Genomic DNA, 19,576 nt, shown 5'->3' on the forward strand with positions numbered 1-19,576 from the left:
CGGGACTGAGGCACTCGGGGTACGGGGACTGAGACACTCGGGGTACAGGGGACTGAGACACTCGGGGTACACGGGACTGAGACACTCGGGGTACAGGGGACTGAGACACTCGGGGTACGGCTGTCTGAGACACTCTGGGTACGGGGACTGGAACAACTCGGGATCCACGGGACTGAGGCACTCGGGGTACGGGGACTGAGACACTCGGGGTACAGGGGACTGAGACACTCGGGGTACACGGGACTGAGACACTCGGGGTACAGGGGACTGAGACACTCGGGGTACGGCTGTCTGAGACACTCTGGGTACGGGGACTGAGACACTCGGGGTACAGGGGACTGAGACACTTGGGGTACGGGTGACTGAGACACTCGGGGTACGGGGGACTGAGACACTTGGGGTACAGGGGACTGAGGCACTCGGGGTACGGGTGACTGACACACTCGGGGCACAGGGGACTGAGGCACTCGGGGTACGGGGGACTGAGACACTCGGTGTACGGGGGACTGAGACACTCGGGGTACAGGGGGACTGAGACACTCGGGGTACAGGGGACTGAGACACTCGGGATACAGGGGACTGAGACACTCGGGGTACAGGGGACTGGGGCACTCGGGGTACAGGGGGACTGAGACACTCAGAGCACAGGGGACTGAGACACGGGGTACAGCGGACTGGGACACTCGGGGTACAGGGGACTGAGAGACGGGGTACAGGGGACTGAGGCACTCGGGATACACGGGACTGAGACACTCGGGGTACAGGGGACTGAGACACTGGGTACAGGGGGACTAAGACACTCGGGGTACGGTGGACTGAGACACTCGGGGTACGGGGAACTGAGACACTCGAGGTACAGGGGACTGAGACACTCGGCGCACAGGGGACTGAGACACTCGGGGTACAGTGGACTGAGACACGGTGTACAGGGGACTGAGACACGGGGTACAGGGGACTGGGACACTCGGGGTACAGGGGACTGAGACACTCGGGGTACAGTGGACTGAGACACGGTGTACAGGGGACTGAGACACGGGGTACAGGGGACTGGGACACTCGGGGTACAGGGGACTGGGACACTCGGGGTACAGGGGACTGAGACACTCAGGGTACAGGGGGACTGAGACACTCGGGGTACGGGGGCTGAGCCACTCGGGGTACGGGGACTGAGACACTCGGGGTACAGGGGACTTAGACCCTCAGGGTACAAGGGGACTGAGACACTCTGGGTACAGGGGACTGAAACACTCGGGATCCACGGGACTGAGGCACTCGGGGTACGGGGACTGAGACACTCGGGGTAAGGGGACTGAGACACTCGGGGTACACGGGACTGAGACACTCGGGGTACAGAGGACTGAGACACTCGGGGTACGGCTGTCTGAGACACTCGGGGTACGGGGACTGAGACACTCGGGGTACAGGGGACCGAGACACTCGGGGTACGGGGGACCGAGACACTCGGGGTACGGGGGACTGAGACACTCGGGGTACGGGGGACTGAGACACTCGGGGTACGGAGGACTGAGACACTCGGGGCACAGGGGACTGAGACACTCGGGGCACAGGGGACTGAGACACTCGGGGCACAGGGGACTGAGACACGGGGTACAGGGGGACTGAGACACTCGGGGCACAGGGGACTGAGGCACTCGGGGCACAGGGGACTGAGACACGGGGTACAGGGGGACTGAGGCACTCGGGCTGCAGGGGACTGAGCCACTCGGGGTACAGGGGACCGAAACACTCGGGGTACAGGGGACTGGGACACTCGGGGTACAGGGGGACTGAGACACTCGGGGTACAGGGGACAGAGACACGGTGTACAGGGGGACTGAGACACTCGGTGTACGGGGGACTGAGACATTCGGGGTACGGGGGACTGAGACACTCGATGTACAGAGGACTGAGGCACTCGAGGTACAGGGGACTGAGACACTCGGGGCACAGGGGACTGAGACACTCGGGGCACAGGGGACTGAGACACTCGGGGCACAGGGGACTGAGACACTCGGGGCACAGGGGGACTAAGACACTCGGGGTACGGTGGACTGAGACACTCGGGGTACGGGGAACTGAGACACTCGAGGTACAGGGGACTGAGACACTCGGCGCACAGGGGACTGAGACACTCGGGGTACAGTGGACTGAGACACGGTGTACAGGGGACTGAGACACGGGGTACAGGGGACTGGGACACTCGGGGTACAGGGGACTGAGACACTCGGGGTACAGTGGACTGAGACACGGTGTACAGGGGACTGAGACACGGGGTACAGGGGACTGGGACACTCGGGGTACAGGGGACTGGGACACTCGGGGTACAGGGGACTGAGACACTCAGGGTACAGGGGGACTGAGACACTCGGGGTACGGGGGCTGAGCCACTCGGGGTACGGGGACTGAGACACTCGGGGTACAGGGGACTTAGACCCTCAGGGTACAAGGGGACTGAGACACTCTGGGTACAGGGGACTGAAACACTCGGGATCCACGGGACTGAGGCACTCGGGGTACGGGGACTGAGACACTCGGGGTAAGGGGACTGAGACACTCGGGGTACACGGGACTGAGACACTCGGGGTACAGAGGACTGAGACACTCGGGGTACGGCTGTCTGAGACACTCGGGGTACGGGGACTGAGACACTCGGGGTACAGGGGACCGAGACACTCGGGGTACGGGGGACCGAGACACTCGGGGTACGGGGGACTGAGACACTCGGGGTACAGGGGACTGAGACACTCGGGGTACGGAGGACTGAGACACTCGGGGCACAGGGGACTGAGACACTCGGGGCACAGGGGACTGAGACACTCGGGGCACAGGGGACTGAGACACGGGGTACAGGGGGACTGAGACACTCGGGGCACAGGGGACTGAGGCACTCGGGGCACAGGGGACTGAGACACGGGGTACAGGGGGACTGAGGCACTCGGGCTGCAGGGGACTGAGCCACTCGGGGTACAGGGGACCGAAACACTCGGGGTACAGGGGACTGGGACACTCGGGGTACAGGGGGACTGAGACACTCAGGGTACAGGGGACAGAGACACGGTGTACAGGGGGACTGAGACACTCGGTGTACGGGGGACTGAGACATTCGGGGTACGGGGGACTGAGACACTCGATGTACAGAGGACTGAGGCACTCGAGGTACAGGGGACTGAGACACTCGGGGCACAGGGGACTGAGACACTCGGGGCACAGGGGACTGAGACACTCGGGGCACAGGGGACTGAGACACTCGGGGCACAGGGGACTGAGACACGTGGTACAGGGGGACTGAGACACTCGGGGTTCAGGGGACTGAGCCACTCGGGATACAGGGGACTGAGACACTCTGGGTACAGGGGACTGAGACACTCGGGATACAGGGGACTGAGACACTCGGGGTACAGCGGACTGAGGCACTCGGGGTACAGGGGACTGGGACACTCGGAGTACAGGGGGACTGAGACACTCAGGGTACAGGGCGACCGAGACAGGCGGGGTACAGGGGACGAGACACTCGGGGTACAGGGGACTGAGACACTCGGGGTACAGGGGACTGGGACACTCGGGGTACAGGGGACTGAGACACTCGGGGAACAAGGGACTGAGACACTCGGGGTACAGGGGAATGATACACTCGGGGTACAGGAGACTGAGACACTCGGGGTACAGGGGGACTGAGGCACTCTGGGTACGGGGGCTGAGCCACTCGGGGTACGGGGACTGAGACACTCGGGGTACAGGGGACTGAGACGCTCGGGGTACAAGGGACTGAGACACGGGGTACAGGGGACTGAGACACGAGGTACAGGGGACTGGGACACTCGGGGTACAGGGGACTGAGAGACGGGGTACAGGGGACTGGGACATTCGGGGTACAGGGGACTGAGACACTCTGTGTACGGGGGCTGAGACACTCGGGGTACAGGGTACTGAGACACTCGGGGTACAGGGGACTGAGACACTCGGGGTACAGGGGGACTGAGGCACTCTGTGTACGGGGGCTGAGCCACTCGGGGTACGGGGACTGAGACACTCGGGGTACAGGGGACTGAGACCCTCAGGGTACAGGGAGACTGAGACACTCCGGGTACAGGGGACTGAAACACTCGGGATCCACGGGACTGAGGCACTCGGGGTACAGGGGACTGAGACACTCGGGGTACAGGGGACTGAGACACTCGGGGTACAGGGGACTGAGACACTCGGGGTACAGGGGACTGAGACACTCGGGGTACACGGGACTGAGACACTCGGGGTACAGGGGACTGAGACACTCGGGGTACGGCTGTCTGAGACACTCTGGGTACGGGGACTGGAACACTCGGGATCCACGGGACTGAGGCACTCGGGGTACGGGGACTGAGACACTCGGGGTACAGGGGACTGAGACACTCGGGGTACACGGGACTGAGACACTCGGGCTACAGGGGACTGAGACACTCGGGGTACGGCTGTCTGAGACACTCTGGGTACAGGGACTGAGACACTCGGGGTACAGGGGACTGAGGCACTTGGGGTACGGGTGACTGAGACACTCGGGGTACGGGGGACTGAGACACTCGGGGTACAGGGGACTGAGGCACTCGGGGTACGGATGACTGACACACTCGGGGCACAGGGGACTGAGACACTCGGGGTACAGGGGACTGAGGCACTCGGGGTACGGGGGACTGAGACACTCGGTGTACGGGGGACTGAGACACTCGGGGTACAGGGGACTGAGACACTCGGGGTACAGGGGGACTGAGACACTCGGGATGCAGGGGACTGAGACACTCGGGGTACAGGGGACTGAGACACTCGGGGTACAGGGGACTGAGACACTCGGGATACAGGGGACTGAGACACTCGGGGTACAGGGGACTGGGGCACTCAGGGTACAGGGGGACTGAGACACTCAGAGCACAGGGGACTGAGACACGGGGTACAGGGGACTGGGACACTCGGGGTACAGGGGACTGAGAGACGGGGTACAGGGGACTGAGACACTCGGGGTACACGGGACTGAGACACTCGGGGTACAGGGGACTGAGACACTGGGTACAGGGGGACTAAGACACTCGGGGTACGGTGGGCTGAGACACTCGGGGTACGGGGGGCTGAGACACTCGAGGTACAGGGGACTGAGACACTCGGCGCACAGGGGACTGAGACACTCGGGGTACAGTGGACTGAGACACGGTGTACAGGGGACTGAGACACGGGGTACAGGGGACTGCGACACTCGGGGTACAGGGGACTGAGACACTCGGGGTACAGGGGACTGAGACACTTGGGGTACAGGGGGATTGAGACACTCAGGGTACAGGGCGACCGAGACAGGCGGGGTACAGGGGACCGAGACACTCGGGGTACAGGGGACTGAGACACTCGGGGTACAGGGGACTGGGACACTCGGGGTGGAGGGGACTGGGACACTCGGGATAGAGGGGACTGAGACACTCAGGGCACAAGGGACTGAGACACTCGGGGTACAGGGGACTGAGACACTCGGGTTGCAGGGGACTGACAGGCTCGGGGTACAGGGGACTGAGACACGGGGTACAGGGGACTGAGACACGGGGTACAGGTGACTGGGACACTCGGGGTACAGGGGACTGAGAGACGGGGTACAGGGGACTGGGACACTCGGCGCACAGGGGACTGAGACACTCGGGGTACAGTGGACTGAGACACGGTGTACAGGGGACTGAGACACGGGGTACAGGGGACTGCGACACTCGGGGTACAGGGGACTGAGACACTCGGGGTACAGGGGACTGGGACACTTGGGGTACAGGGGGATTGAGACACTCAGGGTACAGGGCGACCGAGACAGGCGGGGTACAGGGGACCGAGACACTCGGGGTACAGGGGACTGAGACACTCGGGGTACAGGGGACTGGGACACTCGGGGTACAGGGGACTGAGACACTCGGGGTGGAGGGGACTGGGACACTCGGGATAGAGGGGACTGAGACACTCAGGGCACAAGGGACTGAGACACTCGGGTTGCAGGGGACTGACAGGCTCGGGGTACAGGGGACTGAGAGACGGGGTACAGGGGACTGAGACACGGGATACAGGGGACTGGGACATTCGGGGTACAGGGGACTGAGACACTCGGGGTACAGGGGGACTGAGACACTCGTGGTATGGGGGCTGAGCCACTCGGGGTACGGGGACTGAGACACTCGGGGTACAGGGGACTGAGACCCTCAGGGTACAGGGGGACTGAGACACTCGGGGTACAGGAGACTGAAACACTCGGGGTCCACGGGACTGAGGCACTCGGGGTACGGGGACTGAGACACTCGGGGTACAGGGGACTGAGACACTCGGGGTACATGGGACTGAGACACTCGGGGTACAGGGGACTGAGACACTCGGGTACGGCTGTCTGAGACACTCGGGGTACGGGGACTGAGGCACTCGGGGTACAGGGGACTGAGACACTCGGGGAACAGGGGGACCGAGACACTCGTGGTACAGGGGACTGAGACACTCGGGGTACGGGTGACTGAGACACTCGGGGTACGGGGGACTGAGACACTCGGGGTACGGGTGACTGAGGCACTCGGGGTACGGATGACTGACACACTCGGGGTACAGGGGACTGGGACACTCAGGGCACTGAGACACGGGGTACAGGGGACTGTGACACTCGGGGTACAGGGGACTGAGACACTCGGGGTACAGGGGACTGACACACTCGGGGTACAGGGGACTGGGACACTCTGGGAACAGGGGGACTGAGACACTCAGGGCACAGGGCGACCGAGACAGGCGGGGTACAGGGGACCGAGACACTCGGGCTACAGGGGACTGAGACACTCGGGGTACAGGGGACTGGGACACTCGGGGTACAGGGGACTGAGACACTCGGGGCACAAGGGACTGAGACACTCGGGGTACAGGGGACTGAGACACTCGGGGTACAGGGGACTGAGACGCTCGGGGTACAGGGGACTGAGACACGGGATACAGGGGACTGAGACACGGGGTACAGGGGACTGGGACATTCGGGGTACAGGGGACTGAGACACTCTGTGTACGGGGGCTGAGACACTCGGGGTACAGGGGACTGAGACACTCGGGGTACAGGGGACTGAGACACTCGGGGTACAGGGGGACTGAGGCACTCTGTGTACGGGGGCTGAGCCACTCGGGGTACGGGGACTGAGACACTCGGGGTACAGGGGACTGAGACCCTCAGGGTACAGGGAGACTGAGACACTCCGGGTACAGGGGACTGAAACACTCGGGATCCACGGGACTGAGGCACTCGGGGTACAGGGGACTGAGACACTCGGGGTACAGGGGACTGAGACACTCGGGGTACAGGGGACTGAGACACTCGGGGTACAGGGGACTGAGACACTCGGGGTACACGGGACTGAGACACTCGGGGTACAGGGGACTGAGACACTCGGGGTACGGCTGTCTGAGACACTCTGGGTACGGGGACTGGAACACTCGGGATCCACGGGACTGAGGCACTCGGGGTACGGGGACTGAGACACTCGGGGTACAGGGGACTGAGACACTCGGGGTACACGGGACTGAGACACTCGGGCTACAGGGGACTGAGACACTCGGGGTACGGCTGTCTGAGACACTCTGGGTACAGGGACTGAGACACTCGGGGTACAGGGGACTGAGGCACTTGGGGTACGGGTGACTGAGACACTCGGGGTACGGGGGACTGAGACACTCGGGGTACAGGGGACTGAGGCACTCGGGGTACAGATGACTGACACACTCGGGGCACAGGGGACTGAGACACTCGGGGTACAGGGGACTGAGGCACTCGGGGTACGGGGGACTGAGACACTCGGTGTACGGGGGACTGAGACACTCGGGGTACAGGGGACTGAGACACTCGGGGTACAGGGGGACTGAGACACTCGGGATGCAGGGGACTGAGACACTCGGGGTACAGGGGACTGAGACACTCGGGGTACAGGGGACTGAGACACTCGGGATACAGGGGACTGAGACACTCGGGGTACAGGGGACTGGGGCACTCAGGGTACAGGGGGACTGAGACACTCAGAGCACAGGGGACTGAGACACGGGGTACAGGGGACTGGGACACTCGGGGTACAGGGGACTGAGAGACGGGGTACAGGGGACTGAGACACTCGGGGTACACGGGACTGAGACACTCGGGGTACAGGGGACTGAGACACTGGGTACAGGGGGACTAAGACACTCGGGGTACGGTGGGCTGAGACACTCGGGGTACGGGGGGCTGAGACACTCGAGGTACAGGGGACTGAGACACTCGGCGCACAGGGGACTGAGACACTCGGGGTACAGTGGACTGAGACACGGTGTACAGGGGACTGAGACACGGGGTACAGGGGACTGCGACACTCGGGGTACAGGGGACTGAGACACTCGGGGTACAGGGGACTGAGACACTTGGGGTACAGGGGGATTGAGACACTCAGGGTACAGGGCGACCGAGACAGGCGGGGTACAGGGGACCGAGACACTCGGGGTACAGGGGACTGAGACACTCGGGGTACAGGGGACTGGGACACTCGGGGTGGAGGGGACTGGGACACTCGGGATAGAGGGGACTGAGACACTCAGGGCACAAGGGACTGAGACACTCGGGGTACAGGGGACTGAGACACTCGGGTTGCAGGGGACTGACAGGCTCGGGGTACAGGGGACTGAGACACGGGGTACAGGGGACTGAGACACGGGGTACAGGTGACTGGGACACTCGGGGTACAGGGGACTGAGAGACGGGGTACAGGGGACTGGGACACTCGGCGCACAGGGGACTGAGACACTCGGGGTACAGTGGACTGAGACACGGTGTACAGGGGACTGAGACACGGGGTACAGGGGACTGCGACACTCGGGGTACAGGGGACTGAGACACTCAGGGTACAGGGGACTGGGACACTTGGGGTACAGGGGGATTGAGACACTCAGGGTACAGGGCGACCGAGACAGGCGGGGTACAGGGGACCGAGACACTCGGGGTACAGGGGACTGAGACACTCGGGGTACAGGGGACTGGGACACTCGGGGTACAGGGGACTGAGACACTCGGGGTGGAGGGGACTGGGACACTCGGGATAGAGGGGACTGAGACACTCAGGGCACAAGGGACTGAGACACTCGGGTTGCAGGGGACTGACAGGCTCGGGGTACAGGGGACTGAGAGACGGGGTACAGGGGACTGAGACACGGGATACAGGGGACTGGGACATTCGGGGTACAGGGGACTGAGACACTCGGGGTACAGGGGGACTGAGACACTCGTGGTATGGGGGCTGAGCCACTCGGGGTACGGGGACTGAGACACTCGGGGTACAGGGGACTGAGACCCTCAGGGTACAGGGGGACTGAGACACTCGGGGTACAGGAGACTGAAACACTCGGGGTCCACGGGACTGAGGCACTCGGGGTACGGGGACTGAGACACTCGGGGTACAGGGGACTGAGACACTCGGGGTACATGGGACTGAGACACTCGGGGTACAGGGGACTGAGACACTCGGGTACGGCTGTCTGAGACACTCGGGGTACGGGGACTGAGGCACTCGGGGTACAGGGGACTGAGACACTCGGGGAACAGGGGGACCGAGACACTCGTGGTACAGGGGACTGAGACACTCGGGGTACGGGTGACTGAGACACTCGGGGTACGGGGGACTGAGACACTCGGGGTACGGGTGACTGAGGCACTCGGGGTACGGATGACTGACACACTCGGGGTACAGGGGACTGGGACACTCAGGGCACTGAGACACGGGGTACAGGGGACTGTGACACTCGGGGTACAGGGGACTGAGACACTCGGGGTACAGGGGACTGACACACTCGGGGTACAGGGGACTGGGACACTCTGGGAACAGGGGGACTGAGACACTCAGGGCACAGGGCGACCGAGACAGGCGGGGTACAGGGGACCGAGACACTCGGGCTACAGGGGACTGAGACACTCGGGGTACAGGGGACTGGGACACTCGGGGTACAGGGGACTGAGACACTCGGGGCACAAGGGACTGAGACACTCGGGGTACAGGGGACTGAGACACTCGGGGTACAGGGGACTGAGACGCTCGGGGTACAGGGGACTGAGACACGGGATACAGGGGACTGAAACACGGGGTATAGGGGACTGGGACACTCGGGGTACAGGGGACTGAGAGATGGGGTACAGGGGCTGGGACATTTGGGGTACAGGGGACTGAGACACTCGGGGTACAGGGGGACTGAGACACTCGGGGTACGGGGGCTGAGCCACTCGGCGTACGGGGACTGAGACACTCAGGGTACAGGGGACTGAGACCCTCAGGGTACAGGGGGACTGAGACACTCGGGGTACAGGGGAGTGAAACACTCGGGGTCCACGGGACTGAGGCACTCGGGGTACGGGGACTGAGACACTCTGGGTACAGGGGACTGAGACACTCGGGGTACACAGGACTGAGACACTCGGGGTACAGGGGACTGAGACACTCGGGGTACGGCTGTCTGAGACACTCGGGGTACGGGGACTGAGACACTCGGGGTACAGGGGACTGAGACACTTGGAGTACAGGGGACTGAGACACTCGGGGTACGGCTGTCTGAGACACTCGGGGTACGGGGACTGAGACACTCGGGGTACGGGGACTGAGACACTCGGGGTACAGGGGACTGAGACACTTGGAGTACAGGGGACTGAGACACTCTGGGTACGGGGGTCTGAGACACCCGGGGTGCAGGGGACTGAGACACTTGGAGTACAGGGGACTGAGACACTCTGGGTACGGGGGTCTGAGACACCCGGGGTGCAGGGGGACTGAGACACTCGGGGAACAGGGGGACCGAGACACTCGTGGTACAGGGGACCGAGATACTCGGGGTACGGGTGACTGAGACACTCGGGGTACAGGGGGACTGAGACACTCGGGGAACAGGGGGACCGAGACACTCGTGGTACAGGGGACCGAGACACTCTGGGTACGGGGACTGAGACACTCGGGGTACAGGGGACTGAGACACTCGGGATACAGGGGACTGAGACACTCGGGGTACAGGGGGACTGAGACACTCGGGGTACAGGGGGACTGAGACACTCGGGGTACAGGGGACTGAGACACACGGGATACGGGGACTGAGACACTCGGGGTACAGGGGACTGGGGCACTCTGGGTACAGGGGGACTGAGACACTCAGAGCACAGGGGACTGAGACACGGGGTACAGGGGACTGAGACACTCGGGGTACGGGGACTGAGACACTCGAGTTACATGGGACTGAGGCACTCGGGTTACAGGGGACTGAGACACTCGGGGTACGTGTGCGGGAAGTGCATCCGCCTCCAGCTCGTGACAGACCGCATTGCGGCACTCGAGCTGCGAGTGGATGAACTCTGGAGCATCCATGATGCTGAGAATGCCGTGAATAGCACCTTTAGTGAGTTGGTCTTACTGCAGGTAAAGGTTACACAGCCAGATAGTAAATGGGTGACCAACAGGAAGAGCAGTGCAAGGAAGGTAGTGCAGGGTTCCACAGAAACATAGAAACATAGAAAATAGGTGCAGGAGCAGGCCATTCGGCCCTTCTAGCCTGCACCGCCATTCAATGAGTTCATGGCTGAACATGCAACTTCAGTACCCCATTCCTGCTTTCTCACTATACCCCTTGATCCCCCGAGTAGTAAGGACTACATCTAACTCCTTTTTGAATATATTTAGTGAATTGGCCTCAACTACTTTCTGTGGTAGAGAATTCCACAGGTTCACCACTCTCTGGGTGAAGAAGTTTCTCCTCATCTCGGTCCTAAATGGCTTCCCCCTTATCCTTAGACTGTGACCCCTGGTTCATTGGGAACATTCTTCCTGCATCTAACCTGTCTAAACCCGTCAGAATTTTAAATGTTTCTATGAGGTCCCCTCTCATTCTTCTGAACTCCAGTGAATACAAGCCCAGTTGATCCAGTCTTTCTTGATAGGTCAGTCCCGCCATCCCGGGAATCAGTCTGGTGAACCTTCGCTGCACTCCCTCAATAGCAAGAATGTCCTTCCTCAGGTTAGGAGACCAAAACTGTACACAATACTCCAGGTGTGGCCTCACCAAGGCCCTGTACAACTGTAGCAACACCTCCCTGCCCCTGTACTCAAATCCCCTCACTATGAAGGCCAACATACCATTTGCTTTCTTAACCGCCTGCTGTACCTGCATGCCAACCTTCAATGACTGATGTACCATGACACCCAGGTCTCGTTGCACCTCCCCTTTTCCTAATCTGTCACCATTCAGATAATAGTCTGTCTCTCTGTTTTTACCACCAAAGTGGATAACCTCACATTTATCCACATTATACTTCATCTGCCATGCATTTGCCCACTCACTTAACCTATCCAAGTCACTCTGCAGCCTCATAGCATCCTCCTCGCAGCTCACACTGCCACCCAACTTAGTGTCATCCGCAAATTTGGAGATACTACATTTAATCCCCTCGTCTAAATCATTAATGTACAATGTAAACAGCTGGGACCCCAGCACAGAATTTTGCGGCACTGAGACACTCGGGGTACAGAGGACTGAGACACGGGATACAAGGGGTCTGGGACACTCGGGGTACAGGGGACTGAGACACTCGGGGTACAGGGGGACTGAGACACTCGGGGTACAGGGGACTGAGACACTCGGGGTACAGGGGGACCGAGACACTCGTGGTACAGGGGACCGAGGCACTCGGGGTACAGGGGGACTGAGGCACTCGGGGTACGGAGGACTGAGACACTCGGGGTACAGGGGGACTGAGACACTCGGGATACAGGGGACTGAGACACTCGGGGTACAGGGGACTGAGACACGGGGTACAGGGGTACTGAGACACTCGGGGTACAGGGGACTGAGACACTCGGGGTACAGGGTCATTATCCCGACATTCACACCCGACCCCGACTAATGTTTCTCTCACGCTGCCCATCACCATGTGAATTGGCCCACCATCCCTTGTGTCTCTGATCTCTCCTGTCTCCCACCCTATCACAGACCTTCCCTTTTGTACCCTCTCCCCTCCTCCTCTCAGAGCGGGTTAACAAACCGTTCCTCCCGAACTCTCTGCAGTTCTGACCAATGGTCACCGACCCGAAACATGAACTCTGCTCCCTCTCCACAGACACTGCCCGACTCCCTGAGGTTCCAGCATTCCGTGTTTTATTCCAGATTGCAGCCGCCGCAGGGTTTGGTATTTGTGTGTCTGATGTTTGTCTGTTTGGTCAGGTCACGATGTCAGAGTTCACAACACGAGGCAGCGCCATCGTTACCGTGACAGCGACTGACCGCGATTCCGGAGAGAACGGACAAATTCTTTACCGTGTGATGTCACCGTCAACTGGCGCCTTTTCCATTGACCCACAGAACGGTGCGTGACCCCTGAACCTTTGGGGAGAGGGGGCTGCATGTGGTAGGGGAGGGAGGGGGAGGGGGAGGGTATGACTCCGGTCCTGGGGGAGGAGGTATCCCGGGGGGGGAGGGGGTTTGGTGTCGGTCCCGGGGGAGGGGGTATCCCGGGGGGGGGAGGGGGTTTGGTGTCGGTCCCGGGGGAGGGGGTATCCCGGGGAGGGAGGGGGTTACGTGCTGGTCCCGGGTTCCGGGGGGGGAGGGGGTTTGGTGCTGGTCCCGGGGGAGGGGGTATCCCGGGGAGGGAGGGGGTTTGGTGCTGGTCCCGGGTTCCGTGGTATCCCGGGGGGGGGGAAGGGGTATCCCGGGGGGAGGGGGTTTGGTGTCGGTCCCGGGGGAGGGGGTATCCCGGGGGGAGGGGGTTTGGTGTTGGTCCCGGGGGAGGGGATTCCCGGGGAGGGAGGGGGTTTGTGTCTGCACCCTGTGGTCTGAGCTTGTTCTGTGCTTGGTTGCAGGGACGCTGTTTGCGGTGCGGGGGTTGGAGCTGGGGGTCTCGGAGCCCCTGGATGTGGTGATTGAGGCGCGGGACCAAGGCTCTCCCGCTCTCTCCTCCTACACCACCGTCCAGATCCAGGTGGTGGACATCAATGATCACTCGCCCGACTTCAGCCGAGGGGAGTATACGGCCCAGGTGTTGGAGGACGTGCAGCCAGGCAGCATTGTCCTCAGCTTCGAAGCCATTGACCAGGACACCTCGCGGGACAACAGCGGACTGGATTACACCATCGTCAGTGGGAACACTGCCAATGTATTCCAGATCGAGAGCAGAGTGCTGTTTGTGGACGGGTGTGTCAAGACTCTGGGCTCCATCGTGCTGCTCGACGGCCTGGATTTCGAGACGGTCTCCAAGTACAATTTAACCATCGCAGCATCAGATCGCGGGATCCCTCAGCGCAGCTCAACCGTGTCCGCCATCATAACCATCCAGGACGTGAATGATAACCCGCCCGTCTTCAACCGCACGCAGTACACGGCCATGGTGAGCGAGAGTATTGCGGTGGGGACAGAGATTGTCCGTGTAGCAGCTCACGATCCGGACTCGGGACAGAATGCTGTGCTCCGATACACCATCACCTCTGGTGATGAGAATGGGCAGTTTGAGGTTAGCGAGGTGACGGGAATGGTGAGACTGGTGAAGTCCCTGGATCGAGAGTCTCGGAGCCAGCACATCTTCATTGTGCAGGTGACCGACAGCCAGAGTCCTCTCTGCAACTTTGCGCTGGTCCCACTGACGGTGAAGGTCAGGGATGTAAACGACAATCATCCCTTCTTCCCGATGGAAACCCTGAGCGCCAATATCCGCGAGAACCTGCCCACTCACTCACTCGTGGCTAAGGTCCACGCCATCGACTTTGACTGCGGAATATTTGGAGAGCTGCAATACTCGATAATCAGCCAGCCTGTCTCCCAGTCAAGGCTCGGGAAAACGAAAGACATATTTTACATCAACCAATCCACAGGGGAACTGCGAACAAAACTCTCCTTCGACTTCGAGAAGTTCAACTCCTTCCAGGTTGTGGTGAAAGCAGTGGACTTTGGGAATTCTTCGGCCACAGTAACGGTGCAGGTCCTGGTCACCAGTGAGGACGAGTATAATCCTGTCTTCGTCAACCCAATGTACAATTTTGCTGTCCCAGAGAATGCAAAGAAAGGCCAGAGCATTGGGCAGGTGGTGGCCACGGATGAGGATGGAGGCCTCGATGGGATCGTTCTGTACTCTCTGTTAACACCATCACAGTATTTTGAGGTGAACAAGACCAGCGGGGACATCATTCTCAAGATGGACAGCCAGAGACATCCGAGCAAGCGGTCAAAGAGAGAAACACGGATAATGACTCTGAACATTCAAGCCAAGAGCCCGTTGGCTACGTCCAGGTCCACCATCACCCAAGCAAGTATTGACATCACCCAGACCTCCTTTGGACTGGCTCCAGAGGTGAACGTTTTGCTGATTGTGGCCCTGGCAGCATCTCTGGGCATTGGCGGGATTCTGGCCATCATCGGCTTGGCCCTGGTGATCGTGCGGGCCAGGAGGAAGAAGACTCGCGAGGACATGAGCTCACAACTCAACAACATTCAAGACAACACCTTGCAGAAACTGGGAGCTGACGATGCCACACTGCCGGCTAGTGACCGCATCTACCACCAAACGCTGCCGGGGTACTCGGCCGATGCCACTGTGGTGGTAGGGCCATACAACAGGGGCGACTCGATAGACCCCTCACACTCCAGTGGCCGAGGATCAGCTGAAGCCGAGGCGGCGGAAGACGATGAAATTCGGATGATCAATGAATACCCGCGGGTGAGCAGCATCACCTCCTCCATGCAGGAGCACGTATCTACCCGTGGCCCAGACTCTGGCATCCAGCAAGATGCTGACCAGATGTCCGACATCTCCACCGACCCGGGGATGGAGTGGTTTAAGCACAAGAAGAGCGGCAGTGCCCTGATACCGGGGCAGCAGCAGGCATACAGAGATGACGGTGGTGGATATATGGGCACGGGAGTGGGGCTGGGAGTGTGTCAGGCCAAGGACTATGTCTTTGCTGAAGACGGGCGACCATCAGCCCAAGGATCCCTGACAGCCATTGTTGCCAGTGACGAGGAGTTGAGAGGTAGCTACAACTGGGACTACCTCCTGAACTGGTGTCCACAGTTCCAGCCGTTGGCCAGCGTCTTCACCGAGATAGCCAGGCTCAAGGACGAGAGTGCACCTCGCAAACACTTCCAGACTAAACCCAAGGTGGACCCCAAACCGCGCATCGACCCTCCTCCACTCATCACCTCCGTGGCCCACCCCAATGCCATGTCCGTGCCCCCTCGCCTGGCAGTGGGTCGCACCCACAGTCACGTGACAGCCATGCCACGCTCACCCATCACCAGCAACGCCTCCATAGCATCAGCCGCTATGTCTCCCAGCTTCTCACCATCACTCTCGCCCCTGGCCGCTCGATCACCAGCCGTTTCGCCCTTTGATGTCTCCCAAGGACCCTCAACCTCAATTATTAGCACCGAACATTCCTTAGACAATCCCGAGGAACCAGAACTACGAATTTAATGGTCACCTTGCTCACCAGCACTAGCCTTCAAGCTCAGTCAGGAGAACATAAGAACACCAGGAATAGGAGCAGGACTCGGCCGGGACAGGCAGCCGTCCAACATTGTGGCTTTCTCTGAAGAATTAGAAAGAAATTACGTCAGTCTAAGAAAAAAACATTAGAACAACGCAGTCTCCGGTGGGTACAAGCCCACAGAATAAAAGTTGCACTTAATTCACCATCAGCTGGAGATCGGACACAAACTGATTCACAACCTCAGAAAGCTGAGCTGGGGAGTGGAATAATGTCAGAGCGTTGGAGCAGGGGCCTCGAATGTAAGGACGGGGCTTAATAAATTAATAGTGTAGAGGGAGCTTTACTCTGTATATAACCCCCTGTACCTGCCCTTGGATTGTTTGATGGGACAGTGTCGAGGGAGCTTTACTCTGTATATAACCCGTGCTGTACCTGCCCTGGGAGTGTTTGATGGGACAGTGTAGAGGGAGCTTTACTCTGTATCTAACCCCATGCTGTACCTGCCCTGGGAGTGTTTGATGGGACAGTGTAGAGGGAGCTTTACTCTGTATCTAACCCCCTGTACCTGCCCTGGGAATGTTTGATGGGACATTGTGGAGGGAGCTTTACTCTGTATATAACCCCCTGTACCTGCCCTGGGAGTGTTTGATGGGACAGTGTCGAGGGAGCTTTACTCTGTATATAACCCGTGCTGTACCTGCCCTGGGAGTGTTTGATGGGACAGTGTAGAGGGAGCTTTACTCTGTATCTAACCCCATGCTGTACCTGCCCTGGGAGTGTTTGATGGGACAGTGTAGAGGGAGCTTTACTCTGTATCTAACCCCCTGTACCTGCCCTGGGAGTGTTTGATGGGACATTGTAGAGGGAGCTTTACTCTGTATATAACCCCCTGTACCTGCCCTGGGAGTGTTTGATGGGACATTGTAGAGGGAGCTTTACTCTATATCTAACCCCCTGTACCTGCCCTGGGAGTGTTTGATGGGACATTGTAGAGGGAGCTTTACTCTATATCTAACTCCGTGCTGTACCTGCCCTGGGAGTGTTTGATGGGACAGTGTAGAGGGAGCTTTACTCTGTATCTAACCCATGCTGGACCTGCCCTGGGAGTGTTTGATGGGACAGTGTAGAGGGAGCTTTACTCTGTATCTAACCCCCTGTACCTGCTCTGGGAGTGTTTGATGGGACAGTGTAGAGGGAGCTTTACTCTGTATCTAACCCCCTGTACCTGCCCTGGGAGTGTTTGATGGGACAGTGTCGAGAGTTCGGATCCAGTGACTCCACAACCCTGAAGGTGGGTTGCAGTTAGGTTTAGGGTTAAAGTTTCGGGTTAGGGTTAAATGTTCGGTTTAGGGTTAGGGTGAGCAATTTGGAGTTCTGTGTTAAGCAGAAGAGGGAAATACGATTTTCATATTTAATCTCTTGTAAGTTTCTTAAAATTGGACAAATGCCTTTGCCCATTCGGAGAACATTCTTATCTGACGATGAATGAAAGTATTCCACGCCCGTGGGTCCCAGAGCCACAACATTTCCTCCAGCCGTTTGACAAGAAGTCCTACCCTCACCCCTGAACCCTACCCTCACGCTGGAACATATGGGATTACCTTTGAGAACAATTCTGTTCAAAGTTTTCTTATGTTTTTGGTGAATTGAATTAACCCGAAGAAAGTGCAGCCTTTCCAGTTGCATATTCTTGAGTTTCTGGCTGGAGGTCCTGAGAGATTGGTAACAGCTAGTTCACCTCTTGGTTGTGTTATGTGATGGTGTGACAGTGTTATGTGACAGTGACAGTGTGACAGTGTGACAGGGTGACAGTGTTATGTGACAGTGTGACAGTGTTATGTGACAGTGTGACAGTGTTATGTGACAGTGTTATGTGACAGTGTGACAGTGTTATGTGACAGTGACAGTGTGACAGGGTGACAGTGTTATGTGACAGTGTGACAGTGTTATGTGACAGTGACAGTGTTATGTGACAGTGTGACAGTGTTATGTGACAGTGACAGTGTGACAGTGTTATGTGACAGTGTTATGTGACAGTGACAGGGTGACAGTGTTACATGACAGGGTGACAGTGTGACAGTGTTATGTGACAGTGTGACAGTGTTATGTGATGGTGACAGTGTTACATGACAGGGTGACAGTGTGACAGTGTTATGTGACAGGGTGACAGTGTTACATGGCAGGGTGACTGTGTGACAGTGTTATGTGACAGTGACAGTGTGACAGTGTTATGTGATAGGGTGACAGTGTTATGTGACAGTGACAGTGTGACAGTGTTATGTGACGGTGACAGTGTGACAGTGTTACATGACAGGGTGACAGTGTGACAGTGTTATGTGACAGGGTGACAGTGTTACATGACAGGGTGACAGTGTGACAGTGTTATGTGACAGTGACAGTGTGACAGTGTTATGTGACAGTGTGACAATGTTATGTGACAGTGACAGGGTGACAGTGTTACATGACAGTGTGACAGTGTTATGTGACAGTGTGACAGTGTTATGTGATGGTGACAGTGTGACAGTGTTACATGACAGGGTGACAGTGTGACAGTGTTATGTGACAGGGTGACAGTGTTACATGGCAGGGTGACTGTGTGACAGTGTTATGTGACAGTGACAGTGTGACAGTGTTATGTGACAGTGTGACAGTGTTATGTGACAGTGTGACATGGTGACAGTGTGACAGTGTTATGTGACAGTGTGACAGTGTGACAGGGTGACAGTGTGACAGTGTTATGTGACAGTGACAGTGTGACAGTGTTATGTGATAGGGTGACAGTGTTATGTGACAGTGACAGTGTTACATGACAGGGTGACAGTGTTATGTGACAGTGACAGTGTGACAGTGTTATGTGACGGTGACAGTGTGACAGTGTTACATGACAGGGTGACAGTGTGACAGTGTGACAGTGTTTTGTGACAGGGTGACAGTGTTACATGACAGGGTGATAGCGTGACAGTGTTATGTGACAGTGACAGTGTGACAGTGTTATGTGACAGTGTGACAGTGTTATGTGACAGTGACAGGGTGACAGTGTTATGTGACAGGGTGACAATGTGACAGTGTTATGTGACAGTGACAGGGTGACAGTGTTA

At 58.7% G+C, this 19,576-nt stretch overlaps 1 protein-coding gene across 1 annotated transcript in view; it reads left to right on the top strand.

The window, feature by feature from the left end:
* LOC139250087 (protocadherin-16-like) overlaps positions 1-16,950 on the top strand; it is a 520,410-nt gene extending 503,460 nt beyond the window's left edge. The window contains exons 20-21 of the mRNA XM_070872662.1: positions 13,225-13,366; positions 13,860-16,950. Of these exons, the coding sequence (XP_070728763.1) occupies positions 13,225-13,366; positions 13,860-16,462 (2,745 nt within the window). The 3' untranslated portion in view covers positions 16,463-16,950. The remainder of the gene's footprint in view (positions 1-13,224; positions 13,367-13,859) is intronic.
* The last annotated feature ends 2,626 nt before the right edge of the window (positions 16,951-19,576 follow it).

The sequence above is a fragment of the Pristiophorus japonicus genome, unplaced genomic scaffold, assembly GCF_044704955.1.
Source record: "Pristiophorus japonicus isolate sPriJap1 unplaced genomic scaffold, sPriJap1.hap1 HAP1_SCAFFOLD_347, whole genome shotgun sequence".
Classification (NCBI taxonomy): Eukaryota; Metazoa; Chordata; class Chondrichthyes; family Pristiophoridae; genus Pristiophorus; species Pristiophorus japonicus.